At 41.6% G+C, this 14,267-nt stretch overlaps 1 protein-coding gene across 4 annotated transcripts in view; it reads right to left on the bottom strand.

The window, feature by feature from the left end:
- Window positions 1-14,267, bottom strand: part of PDE11A (phosphodiesterase 11A) — a 225,418-nt gene that overhangs the window by 109,548 nt on the left and 101,603 nt on the right. For all 4 annotated transcript variants that reach the window (XR_013545495.1, XR_013545494.1, XM_072980619.2 and 1 more), the window contains exon 3: window positions 908-997. Coding sequence is in view for 2 of the 4 variants with exons in the window: in XM_072980619.2 (XP_072836720.2) it covers window positions 908-997 (90 nt within the window). In the remaining 2 variants the exon portion in view is untranslated. The remainder of the gene's footprint in view (window positions 1-907; window positions 998-14,267) is intronic.

The following is a 14,267-nucleotide window of genomic DNA, read 5'->3' as shown; positions in this document are numbered from 1 at the left end:
CAGTAGTTTGTTTGTGCTTATGCGCTGTTGTTCCCTGAATTATGCCCAAGGAATGCGTGGAGAATATTGGGGGTTGCCATCCAAAAACATCAAAAAAAAAGCATACTCCTAGATGCATCCACTAATTCCTGAAGATGCCTCTTAAGTCTGGGGTCTCAGCTCTGACCATTCTACCTTGGATAACTCTTCTCAGAGTCCAGATTTGTAATGGGGGGGTCTCACCTCCTAATGACACTGCTATTAAGTTTTCTGACACACTCAAACCCTCCTACTGTGTTAAGGTCTGCATCGGACCATGGGCCTCCCTGAGTAGCTTTTAATAAAACTTTAGTGAAACATGGAGCAGTTGCCATTTAAATCCCACAAATTTTCATGCAACAACATCAGTGGAAGGAGTTATTTTTAAATGGAGTAAAAATATGAGCAAACAAAACTGGAAAGGTAACTGCAAGATACCAATATCCACTGAATGTGAAGTGAAAGGATGAAGAATGGGAAGACCGGTCTATTCTGCAATCTTTTCCACATCTCATCAGAACCAAGTTCGCAGGCATTTACCGGACCTGGTTGTTCACTGGTAAGTGTATGCATAGTATAATAGTAATAAGGATTGATTAGATGTATACAGGATTGCATTTTTACTTATAGAAGATCTGTTGCAGGTAGCACAAAACAATGCTGATGCCAATCTACAAACATTGTTGACCAAAGTTATATGAATATTGCGTATTTTAAAATATTAACAAAAATTGCTCACTAATCAAAGCATTAAGAATTTCTGTGTCATTAATCTGCAAACACTTAACACTTCTCCATGTTATAATTTTATAAGTTGATGTATGAATTAAAACTGTCTGTCTCTATATTATATACTTAGGCAGCCTAAATTGCTCTTTTTTTTACTTACTCTGCTTCTATCGTACTCCTTCCTGGAAGCCGCAAACAGCTGAGCATTAGATATGGCGATCCCACAAAATGGAAGATACATTTCCATTACCTAATACAGAAGAAAATGTTAACTTATTAGGAATCACTGTTGAAATTAAAAATGCCTCTCTGATGGATTTCTCAAGAAAGCATGTCTGAGAACAACAATCCAGGTGGGATATGGCATGACTAGAAACACTTCCATTTCCCTTCATATAGAGGATTAAAGGTTGGGGTAAGGATAGTCCAGATCCATAATGATCACTCCCATTCCATCATCCCATTCGTCAGTGCGGGACTGGATGCTGTCTCCAACATTGCAATTTCACCTCCCACAGCGGTTTTGAAGAGAGGAGGACTACCATGGAAGCAGTAGGGTTTCTTCTACAGTATTTCTCTTCATTTTTTAAAAAATACAGATTCAAAGCTAGTCACTAGTCAGCATAATAGCAAGAGGGGGACTCTGGGAACATCAGTCTCAGAGACTATCTGGGAAAGATGGACACCTTCATTCCTTCTGCTCTGCAGGTGGCTTTTACTTTTCACTTTTACTGCTCTGTTGCATGCTCCCAACGTAAAAGACAGGCAGGTGGGTATGGAGACCTGCTGCTCCCACAGAACCGGACTCCCTGAATTACTCTGCAAGATCCACTTTCAAACTCCTTAGCTCCATTTTAGGGTTTGCCTTAAATAAGTACTCCCCCTGGAAGCAAAACCCTAAAATGGAGGGGAAAGGAGCTAGTTTTCACTCGGTTCTGGTTTTCTAGGCACATGAATTGGTTCTGCATCTAAAAGATCATTCTGTCATGTCAGTCTGCAGTGTTCTTGGCCAGACACAGTTTTACCACTTCAAGGAGAACTGTAGCCATTTCAGATTTGCTTGAAATGCATCCATGGCTGTTCTGATTCTCTATAGGCAATTCAGCCAGTTCATTTGAATAGGAAGATCTTACGGATAGCCTTTGTTAACCTCTTGGCCACCTGTGACACTGTTGATCATCAAGTACTACTAAAACAATTCTGTTATCTAACCAAGGGTTCTAAACAAACCGATGCAATTGCAACTCTTTTGCACAATTCGCAGAATTCACAGATTTGGACAATTCATGTACAATGCAGCCAATGGAGGGTTCAGAAGAATAGTGTGCCCCCGTACAGCATACGGGCTCCTGTTTTGTTTAACATCTACACTGGCCATTCTCAATCTTTTCTTGGCCATGGCCATAAACACAATGTGAAAGAAATATAGGTCAAATCAGGATTTAAAAGTTGCATAATGAACCTTAAAAGGTGGTGTGTGAAGAATTGTTTCCAGTCTATGGCCCCCTTCAAATGTATCAGGGGCCTCCCAGGGGGCCATACGCCCCCATTGAGAATGGGTAACCTCCACCGACAACCAAGTACTTCCTCTCAAGCTTCCTCAGTTGAACTGTTTTAGATGGAAGGGCATGCTATGGTAGAAATCAACTTAAACTCTACAAAGTCTCAAAGACTCTTTTCCCAAAAGAGTGGGAAAAGCTGTAATGGGATACAATCTCAAAAATGACAGAATGATTCCAATATGAATCCAAGGCAGACCTTTCAACATCACAGTCATCCAAGCTTATGCACCAACCACCAATACTGGCTGAAATTGACCAATTCTATGAAGACTTACAACACCTTCTAGAACTAACACCAAAGAAAGAGGTTCTTGTCATTATAGGGGACGGGAATGCTAAAGTATAGAGTCAAAAGATAAAAGGAACAACAGGGAAATTTGGCCTTGGAGTTCAAAACAAAGCAGGGCAAAGGCTAATAGAGTTTTGTCAAGAGAACACGCTGATCATCACAAACACTCTTTTCCAACAACACGAGAGATGACTCTACACATGGACATCACCAGATGAGCAATATTGAAATCAGATTGATTATGTTCTTTGCAGCCAAAGATGGAGAAGCTCTATACAGTCAGCAAAAACAAGACCTGCAGCTGATTGTGGCTCTGATCATCAGCTTCTTATACCAAAACTCAAGCTTAAACTGAAGAAAGTAGGAAAAACCACTGGACTAATCAGGTATAATCTACACCAAATACCTTATGAATACACAGTGGAAGTGAAGAACATATTTAAGGAACTAAATTTGGTGGACAGAGTGCCTCAAGAACTATGGATGGAAATGGGAGTGCCTGACCACCTTATCTATCTCCTCAGAAATCTATATGTGGGACAGGAAGCAACAGTTAGAACTGGATATGGCACAAGTGATTTGGTTCAAAATTGGGAAAGGAGTACAACAAGGCTGTATATTGTCCCCCTGCTTATTTAACTTATATGCAGAATGCATCATGCGAAAGGCTGGACTGGAGGAATCCCAAGCCGGAATTAAGATTGCCGAAAGGAATATCAACAACCTCCGATATGGAGATGATACCACTCTGATGGCAGAAAGTGAGGAGGAATTAAAGAACCTCTTAATGAGTGTGAAAGAGGAGAGCGCAAAAAAATGGTCTGAAGCTAAACATCAAAAAAACTAAGATCATGGCCACTGGTCCCATCACCTCCTGGCAAATAGAAGGGGAAGACATGGAGGTAGTGACAGATTTTACTTTCTTGGGCTCCATGAGCACTGCAGATGGTGACAGAAGCCAGGAAATTAAAAGGCGCCTGCTTCTTGGGAGGAAAGCGATGACAAACCTAGACAGCATCTTAAAAAGCAGAAACATCACCTTGCTGACAAAAGTCTGCATAGTCAAAGCTATGGTTTTTCTATTAGTCATGTACGGAAGTGAGAGCTGGACCATAAAGAAGGCTGACCGCCGAAGAATGGATGCTTTTGAATTGTGGTGCTGGAGGAGACTCTTGAGAGTCCCCTGGACTGCAAGGAGAACAAACCTATCCATTTTGAAGGAAATCAACCCTGAGTGCTCCCTGGAAGGACAGATCCTGAAGCTGAGGCTCCAATACTTTGGCCATCTCATGAGAAGAGAAGACTCCCTGGAAAAGCCCCTGATGTTGGGAAAGTGTGAAGGCAAGAGGAAAAGGGGACGACAGAGGAAGAGATGGTTGGACAGTGTCATCGAAGCTACCAACATGAATTTGACCCAACTCCGGGAGGCAGTGGAAGATAGGAGGGCCTGGCGTGCTCTGGTCCATGGGGTCACGAAGAGTCGGACATGACTTAATGACTAAACAACAAGAAGACTCAAACATGTGTCTTCTATCTGAGAAACAAGCAGGCATTTTTGAAATGTCAGGTTACATGGAAGGGCAACCAACCAGATCACTGTTTTGCCCCCGAATACTTGGTGTTACTTTGGATCACATGACAATCTAGAACACACATTGCCAAAACACAGAGCAAAAGGTCTCCAAAAGGAATATTCTTATATTGCTACAGTATCTGGAACCAGCTAGGACACAAAATTACAAACACTGAGAACTACAGCCTTGGCCATGTGCCACTCTGCAAGTGAACACACAGCCTAGCGTGCTGTAGTTCAGCCCACACAAAACAGGAGGACAGAGCACTCAATGAAGGCTGTAGGATCAACATCAGCTGGTTGAAGCCAACTCCTGTTGATATTTATTTATTATTTTATTTTATTTATTTGATTTATATCCCGCCCATCTGGTCTGGTCGATAAAATCAGCTACCTAGCAGCCATGGCATCCAATGACATACACAGAGAGGTAGCAGCTAATAGTGACTGCTCAAAGCTTCTACATCAAATGTGCACCTATTCTTTGGCTAGCATCAAACTAGATTAAAATCAAGCGGGGTGGGGAATTCAGAACATCTGTGAATCTTAAAGGAACTGTAGAGAATGCTAGTATTCTGTGGTACAGTACTTGAAAGAACTACCCAAGTCTTAATATAGATGGAACCCAGAGAAAGCCTAGCCTTCAGCCACATGGAGAGCTGGGTCACTTGGAAATCACTTAATAGGTTACAAACTAGAGTGGACAGAACCAAAATAAACCTTAGAAAATGTTGTGGATTTTCTCTGCACTGAAACAATCCTTTGGGAGTGTAGAGAAGAATAGGCAACCTCACACATACGTCAAGTCTTCTCTATGCCCCTCAATGTCCACTGTGAAAGACTTTATGTTAGCTACTCCAAATGCTTTTGACGTTGTCCACTATTGGATGAAAAATAGCTTATATATTTATTAATTGCACAGTGGTGCTTCTGACATGAAAAAAGCAGCTGGTTTCCAACACAAGGCAACTATTTCACCGAATGTATGTTTTCTGGCTTAGAAAACAGACTTTGGCTCCAGCAGAAGACCAGCAGCCTTTAATTTAATTTAAATTTAATTTCTCTTAAATCTGAGCTCAACAGATGCTAGAGTACAAAGAGAATATTTGTAAACATCCTATGCCATCTCAATTCCAAATTTAACCATCAACTAAATGTATTTATTCATTCATTCATTCCAGTGATATAAGAGTACAGTGGCGCCTCGCTTAGCGATTGCGTCGTTTAATGATGTATTCGCTTAGCGATGAGGTTTTTGGAGTGATTTTGCGCTCTGTTTAGCGATGTTCCCTATGGGGAAATTTCGCATAGTGATGTTTGGGACCTTGCCTCGCTTAGCGATGACAGTTTAGGTCCCCCTGTTTCGCTTAACGATGCCCGTTTTTGCTATTTTTAAAGTGTCTTAAAAAGTTCAAAAACTGTTTTAAATGCTTAGGATCGTTAGTGCACTTTGTAAAACCTTTGCAAACTTAATTTGGCTTTGTTCTGATTCTTCGTTAATTTTTGGCGAATTTTTTTCTCCCCCATTGGAATGCTTGACTGCAGTTCAATGCATTCCAATGGGGGAGAAAAAAATTCACCAAAAATTAACGAAGAGTCAGAACAAAGCCAAATTAAGTCTGCAAAGGTTTTACAAGGTGCACTAACGATCCCAAGCATTTAAAGCAGTTTTTGAACATTTTAAGACACTTTAAAAATAGTGAAAACAGACATCGCAAAACCATTGGAATGCATTGAATAGGCTTCAATGTATTCCAATGGGGGAAACATTGTTTTGCTTAGCGATGTTTCCTATGGCGATTTTTGCTTAAGGACGGTAATCCGTTCCCACTGGAACGGATTAACCGGTTTTCAATGCATTCCTATGGGAAATGGTGTTTCACTTAGCGATGTTTTCCCATAGCGATGTTTTTTTGGGAACCAATTAACATCATTAAACAAGGCACCACTGTACTACCTCTTTCCTGCATGCCCTAATTGAATAGTGTCAACCTCTTCCTGGCCAGAAAGTTAGAGGAATTGGTCTGGATCCATTGGGGAAGTAATGCTATTATAAAGTTACAAATTACAAGGTTACAAGTTACATATCTTGAAGACCCCACAGGGCAATGCATATAACAATATAGCAATTTTTAGAAAATCATTTAAAACAGGGGGTGGGGAAGAAAATGAGAAAGGAACAATAAAGTATTAATATTAACAGCATCTGGAAGACTCAGTTGTTAAAGGTAATGGATATGTACAACTTCCCATTACACAGATATAATTTGAAGACAAAACAAAAAAGATTTCAAAGAGAAGCTCTTCAAGTTATCTTCAGCATTCCGTGGGTTTCTCACATCAAAAGGATGAAACAAATCTCACTCTGGATTAACCTTGCCATGGTTAATCTTGCCTCAGAAACATGTAACCATGTCTCGGGAAAAACAATACAGAGAGACCCTCTGTGTAAACAAGTTAGAATGGATTTTAACCTGAGCAGAGAAAAGTAAAACGAAGCAAAACACATCACTGCAGGAAATGGAGTTTGTGCCCTAAAGGAGAGTACGTTGAAATCTAATTTCAGGATGTCTGGGAACAATTAAAAAAGAAAAAGAAAGAAAAGAGGATCTTTAATGATCTTTGAGTTTTTCCAGGCCTTGTTATAATCACTAGACATTCACTCACCTCTAGAGCAATAGCCAGCCTTTACTGAGGTAGCCCAAAATCGTACAGCTTTTAAAATGTGTAGAGCATAGCTTGGGAGAAAATAAAACAGTCAGAGAGAGAGAGCGAGAGCGAGAGAGAGAGCGAGAGAGCGAGAGAGAGCGAGAGCGAGAGCGAGAGAGCGAGAGCGAGAGAGAGAGAGAGAGAGAGAGAGAGAGAGAGAGTTGTGTGTAACAGGAGGGTCTACGGTTTCTACTCAAATGCTTTATGTTACTATAGTTTGCACATTTGCCTGGGAATAAGCCACAATGAAGTCAGCAGTCCTTCAAATCATAGAACAGTGAAGCTGGAAGGGGCCTCCGAGGCCACTGAGTCCAACCCTGCTCCCATGCAATGCAGGAATACAAATCAAAGGAGATGCCTCCAGCGTTGGAGCCCTCGTCACCTCTTGAGGTCATGGTTCCATTGCCGTGCTGCTCTATTTATTTAATTGTAAGCAGGCAGGCACAGGACTGTACTTTTAATGTTGTGTCAGAGAAGCCATTATGTTGGACCAGACCAACGGCATGGTCTAAGACATATATCTTCAGAGCAAATAATATTAATTCAATATCCACATGGGAAAAAGATCTCGTGTAGAGGAAACTTCAAACGCTATCATCTACTCTAGTCCTATAATGCAATTGTATTACTTTCACCCAGGCTGTCACTGAGGGCTTGATCACATGTAAGAACAGAACCCTGGTTATACCGATTCTTTTCATCCCTCTCTTCTACCAATACTGTTTTTTCAGTGGTAATGTGGTGTGTATATATATATATATATATATATATATATATATAGATCAGTGGGAGGGCTTACATCATTTAGAACTGTGTCGATTCATTTCATTCTATTTGAACTGTTAAAGTAAGATTGTCACATTTCCAGGGGATACAGCAGGCAAAAGTCCAATAAGTCAGTCCAGAGTCAGAAGTCCAAGAGATGCAAAACAGATGCCAAATTTTCAAAGCCAAAACACGAATTGTAGTCAGAAGTCAGAGTCCAAGAGCCAAGAGTCAAGTAAGCAAAGTTCAAGATAGCAGGAACGTGGACGTGAGCCAGAGAATGGACTTGTTGCTTCCACAGGCTTCCAAGGCTCTAGGTACAAATTATATAGGAATAACAATCATCAAATTATTCACGAAGGCTTTCACGGCCGGGATCTGATGGTTGTTGTGGGTTTTTTGGGTTCTTTGGCCATGTTCTGAAGGTTGTTCTTCCTGACGTTTTGCCAGTCTCTGTGGCCAGCATCTTCAGAGAACTGGAGTACGAACTCTGTCCATGCTCTGTTGCTGTTTGTTGGATAGTTGAGAATTTATAGCTGTGGAAACACCTTTTGTCTTTTATCCCTATGCTCTCTTTCAGATCACTGCTATTTTCACAAAGTGACTGATAGTTTTCTGTACATGTTTTATTTTAATCAGCATGTAAGGGTTATTGTGGCATGACTCTCCAATTCTATATACTGTAGCACCCCACGGGAAAATACCATACTTTATAAAGCTAGTATTGTTTTTAAATGCATTATTTTAAAGTAACTTTCTGGTAAGCACCATTTATTATTACCATTTTGCTAAAATGACAGTGATTTCTCCATACCACCATATTTGTAGGCTTATAATGCATTATATATGTTATGTTCTAATACTGTAACACTGTTTCTTTTAAATGATATTATTTCAGTATCTATATATGTATGGCCAGAGAAGTGTTTTCACAGTACATAAAATATTGCTTAAAAATGGAAGGTCACTGTTCACATGGAAAACCTCACTTAGAATCATGGAATGATAGTGTTAAGAGTGTCTACACCTTGGCAGCTCAATTATTCTTTCATCATCCTCTCCCCCAGCTTTCAAATAAAAGACTTCAGTAAGAAAACTGGCTGGAAGCTGTGGTTAGCCTTGCTGATTGTCAGTCATTAACTCAAACTAATCTGCATATGTAAGCCTATGTTTTATGAAAAATTGTAAATTAGTTATCAATATAAAAGATAATTCAGTCAAAGAAGGGAGAACCTTTAGGGGTTCAAATGAGATAGGCCTGCAAACCAGGATAATTGGAAGGAAAAGGAAGTTGGAACAATGGCAGTACAGTGGTGCCTCTCTTGATGATGTTAATTCGTTCCAGTGAAATTGCTGTAGAGCGAAAAATTCGTCAAGTGAAATAAAAAAGCCATTTGAAATGCATTGAAAACCGTTCAATGCGTTCCAATGGGCTGAATACCTGCTCGTCCAGCGAAGATCCTCCACAGGGGCGGCCATTTTTGGTACCTGTGGAAAATGCATCCTAAAAACAGTGGGGAGCCATTTTGAGCACCCGGTGGCCATTTTGAACCCCCGACAATCACCTGTTTTGATTGTCGTAATGTGAAGAATTGGTTCCTGAAGCAGGGAACCGATCATCGCAAAGCGAAAAAACCCCATTAAAACATCGTTTTGCGATCGCAAAAACATCGTCGTGAAGCAGATTCGTCGTTATACGGGGTAATCGTTAAGCAGCCACAACTGTATAGGGTATAAGGGGAGTGAACTGATAAAAGTAGCTCTTTGGGAATTTAGATTTATATGGTAGATATATTATACTTGAGAAAGAGAAATGAAATACAGTATGTTTGAAATCTAAGTGGATATAGAGGGATTACTGGTTTAGAGGGTAGAGCTATATGAAATGTAAATGGGTAATCTAGATCAGGAGTCTCAAACATGCGGCCCGGGGGCCAATTGTGGCCCATGGGATGATAATTTGTGGCCCCCGCCTTAATATGAAAGTTTAAGGAGCAGGAGCAGCGATGGAGGCTCCTACTTGGTGAGTGTGGGGCTTCCTCCCGGCCTCATAGGGGCTGGGTCCCCCCTGCCCCCCGAAGCGCCCATGCATCCAGAAGGGGAGTCCTCTCTCTGCTTGGCAGTCTTCTCTCTCAGGGGTTTGGCACCACTAGAGCTTCTGCTTTTAGGTCTCTCCCCCCCCCACGCTCTTCGCGGGTCACCTGGAAAGGCTGCTGCTGCTGTTGCCTCATCCTCTCTGCACTTCTTCTCTCCCCCCGTCTGGCGCTTCTCCATTCCCTGCCCAGACGTGCCGCAGGAGGGAGTGCTCCTGAGAGAACAGCCTTCTTGTGTGCGCCAGGCGGGAGGAAGGAGAAGCGCAGAGAGGATGAGGTGACAGCAGCAGCAGCAGCCTCGCCAGGTGACCCGCGAAGAGTGGGAGGGAGAGAGAGACCTAAAAGCAGAAGCCCCAGTGGCGCCAAACCCCTGAGGGAGAAGACTGCTGGGCAAGGAGAGGCCCCCCTCCTTTCTGGACGCACAGAGCCACACTTCAAATGTTTGCGGACCCCTTCTCCTTTGATGTGCAAGATACCCCGCCTGTGCTTCAAATGGAGCTCACTGACCTGCAATGTGACTCTGAACTCAAAGCGAAGTTCAGGAAGGTGAGTGGAAAAGCAGACAAGCTTGGGCAATTTTTTAGAGAACTGACCCCCAGCTTCCCTGAATGATCAAGTCTCTAGCAGCAAGGAGTAGGCAAGAGAAGCCATTTCCAGAAGAACAGGTCATGTTCTTCCATGTTCCATTCATGTTCAGGACAATTCATGTTTAGAAGAAGATTAAAGGTTAAAGACCTGTTAATGCAGACATTTGAATCTGAATAGAGTCACTCACTAGAGAATAATAATAATAATAATAATAATAATAATAATAATAATAATAATAATAATAATAATAATAATAATAATAATAATAATAATAATAATTATTATTATTATTATTATTATTATCATTATCATTATCATTATCATTATCATTATCATTATTATTATTATTATTATTATTACTGATTGTCTGATTTATTTATTATCTTATTAATTCTTAATTTGGTTATTTATTTTTTCATCTTATTTTGTATTTAAAAATAAAGAGATTTGAGAAGACTAGAATTTTTTTAACAAAGGTTTTCTTGTGGCAAATCTGATGTGGTCCAGCCTCACCCAGACTCTGCCTCCAGCGAACCCCAGGTAAATTGAGTTTGAGACCCCTGATCTAGATATTAGAGAAATATTATTAAATATATAGTAGGATCCCCTTATCCACTGGATCAGTATCCACTGATGCACTTGCGGTTTGAAAATATTAAAAATATTAAAAGAATAGAATCCAGAAAAAAACTATTTTCACATGTATTACTGAACCAGCCAGTACAGGGAGCCAGAGACTCTGCTATGAATACTTGTTTGTGAAGAATACCGTATTTTACTGTGTATATGACCCCCCAATGTATAAAACACCCCCCTAATTTTGACCTTTGATGGAGGCGGAAGAGCAGTTAATGGGCAGCTGCTCCTCCACCTCCACCTCCTGCTGCCTCCGCTGCCTGTCCGATCACCTCCTCCAGTGCGACTGCCGGGGCTCACCTCCAGCTCACGCCGCTGCCTCGTCCCCTGCCTGAAGGAGATCGTGGGAGGAGGTGATCTGGTGGTAGCAGCAGGAAGAGGCGCCCAAGCACGTGCGACTGTTTGCCTCCACCTCCTCCTGCCTCCACCACCGGAGGGGACAAGGCGGGCGACGTGAGCTAGGGGTGAGCCCCTGCAGTCGGCGGTCACACTGGAGGAGGTAACTGGGTGGTCGGGGAAGGCAGCAGCAAGAGGCGCCCAAGCGCATGTGAATGCTCCTTCGCCTCTGCCTCCTGCTGCTGCTGCCTCGGGGCCACCTGAGGAGACAAGCCAGAAACTCTGGAAGAGACAACTGGGCAGCGGGAGCAGTAACTGCTTCCTTCCGTGTATAAAACAACGCTAAATTTTTCCTCTAATTATTTTAGGGGAAGTGTCGTTTTATATACAGAAAAATACGGTATATAGCATGGTCTCTGGTGCCCTCTAGTGGCCAGTTCTGGTGATGCACATGCTTTTTTTTCTGGTTTGTTTTTCTTTTACCATGCTATCTATATATAGAATGGTAAAAGAAAAACTATCCACTAACTAGTAACTATATTACTATCCACAGTTTTCAGTATCTATATGGGGCTAGGAACCAATCACAAGCAGATATGGGAGTCCTACTGTACGTTTTAACACAGAGTGCTGTCCTCTGAAGATGCCGGCCACAGAGACTGGTGAAACGTTAGGAAGAACAACCTCCAGAACACGGCCTAAGAGCCCGAAAAACCCACAACAACCATTAGATCCCGGCTGTGAAAGCCTTCGTGAACACACTGCTCCAGAAAGCTGTTAGAAGATTGAAGAAGCCAGACCTTCTGACTGGACTATCTCACCAGAGGACACACAATATTAGGACGATATTAGTACAATTTACAATATATGCTTGACGTGGTGGCGCTGCGGACTAAACCGCAGAAGCCTGTGCTGCAGGGTCAGAAGACCAAGCAGTCGTAAGATCGAATCCATGCGATGGAGTGATCTCCCGTCGCTTGTCCCAGCTCCCGCCAACCTAGCGGTTCGAAAGCATGCAAATGCAAGTAGATAAATAGGGACCACCTCGGTGGGAAGGTAACAGCGATCCGTGTCTAAGTCGCACTGGCCATGTGACCACGGAAGATTGTCTTCGGACAAAAACGCTGGCTCTATGGCTTGGAAACGGGGATGAGCACCGCCCCCTAGAGTCAAACACGACTGGACAAAAATTGTCAAGGGGAACCTTTACCTTTACTTTACAATATATGCTTGCCATTATATATATTTGAATTTTTCTGCTCCTAGAACTGCTAATATTGTTGAGTCAAATCCATTTTGGAGACCTTCTTTTATTATCGGTAGTATATATTTATATGTTTACTACTAGTAATATACATTTTTACTATAGGTATATACCTTCTGGTCTAGTACAGGAATAACCTGTTCTTGTTGGATAATGGTTTTTCCTAGACAGAGTTATAAGGAACATGGGGTTTCTCCAACACATGGAAACTTATTAGCAGAAAGGAAAGGGAGACAAAAGAAAATTACAAATTTCTTTTCTCCCAAAGAGAAGGGCACTAAAAATACCAATAAAATTACAACAATACCATCACCAGCCCCCAATCTAGACTGGTTAGTTGAGTATTGATGTTCAATACTAGAAACAAATAAGGAAGATTAAACAGATCTCCCGGCCCCCCGCATTATGGGCGTGGTGTGCTCACACGCATGTGTGGTGTGAGCAGGGTGCATTCATGGATGGGTGTGATACATTTGTGGGTAAGCTGGCACGCTTGCATGAATGCACACCCCGCCTGTCTGCGCATCTGCATGAGTGCACCATGCCTGTCCGCAAATATGTCACACACACTTACGAGCGTGGGGCGTGCCCCTGCCCCCCCCACGCATGGACCTCGCCTCCCCCACCGGTCAGTGGTTCCAAAAAGGTTGGGGACCACTGGAGAGTATTAAGTCATCCAAAGAATTGTTTTAATGAACTGTGTGGGCCTCTCTAAATCTTAAAGACATCATCCATGCATCGAAATCATTTACTTAAGTTCTCTTCAAAGAGAGAAGGGGTGGTTTCCAGAATGCATCCTGTCTTCAAAGGATTGCATATATAGGTTGGTTGCTTCTGGGCCATGGCACATCCCATGGGCACTTCTTTTATTTGCCAATAGAACTTGTTATTAAATTTAAAATAGCTCATTTTCAAGGCTCTCTCAGCTAGTGAATGCAGGAAGAAGGCTGGTGGATGTCTCTCTACTCTTTTGTCTAAAGTAATCCTTAAAATTTTTAAGGCTTTCTTCCTGAGGTCTTTTGGTGTAAATGATCTTACATCCACTAATATCTCTTTTTCTTGTATTGTAACGCCATCTAATTTATTAATCATATTTCTAGAGTCATGAACATATAATGGTACTACTGGTATCAAAAAATGATCAATAAACTTGGATAACCGCCCAGAGTAGACCTTTGGTCTAGATGGGCGAGATAGAAATCTAATACTGTGTTTCCTCAAAAATAAGACAGGGTCTTATATAAATTTTTGCTCCAAAATGCATTAGGGCTTATTTTCAGAGGATGTTTTATTTTATAGTCATGCCATTTTCTTCTGGTTGCTTCACAATGCTGCACAGGGCTGGATGGTGGAATTTCGTTTAACTGGGGCTTATTTTTGGGGTAGGGCTTATATTATGAGCATCCTGAAAAAAATCATACTAGGGCTTATTTTCAGGTTAGGTATTATTTTTGGGTAAAAAGGGTAAATAAAATAATAAAATAAATAACAGGGTCTTCCTGCTGCTGAATTATCTGCTTTATGAATCATGAGAAAGGTATTTAAAAACCCTGCTATTCTGGGGTTATTGTTGAGCAGAAATTTATATTCAGTATTACTAATGCAGCCTAGGCTTAAACCCTCCTCTAGTGTAATTTTAATTTCTTTAATGATTTCATTAGTGGGGTCATATGCACATGGTTCATATGCTGTTGTGTCTTAACAG

This window comes from Pogona vitticeps, chromosome 1 (assembly GCF_051106095.1).
Source record: "Pogona vitticeps strain Pit_001003342236 chromosome 1, PviZW2.1, whole genome shotgun sequence".
Taxonomy (NCBI): Eukaryota; Metazoa; Chordata; class Lepidosauria; order Squamata; family Agamidae; genus Pogona; species Pogona vitticeps.
This window is presented reverse-complemented; position numbering and strand designations above follow the sequence as displayed.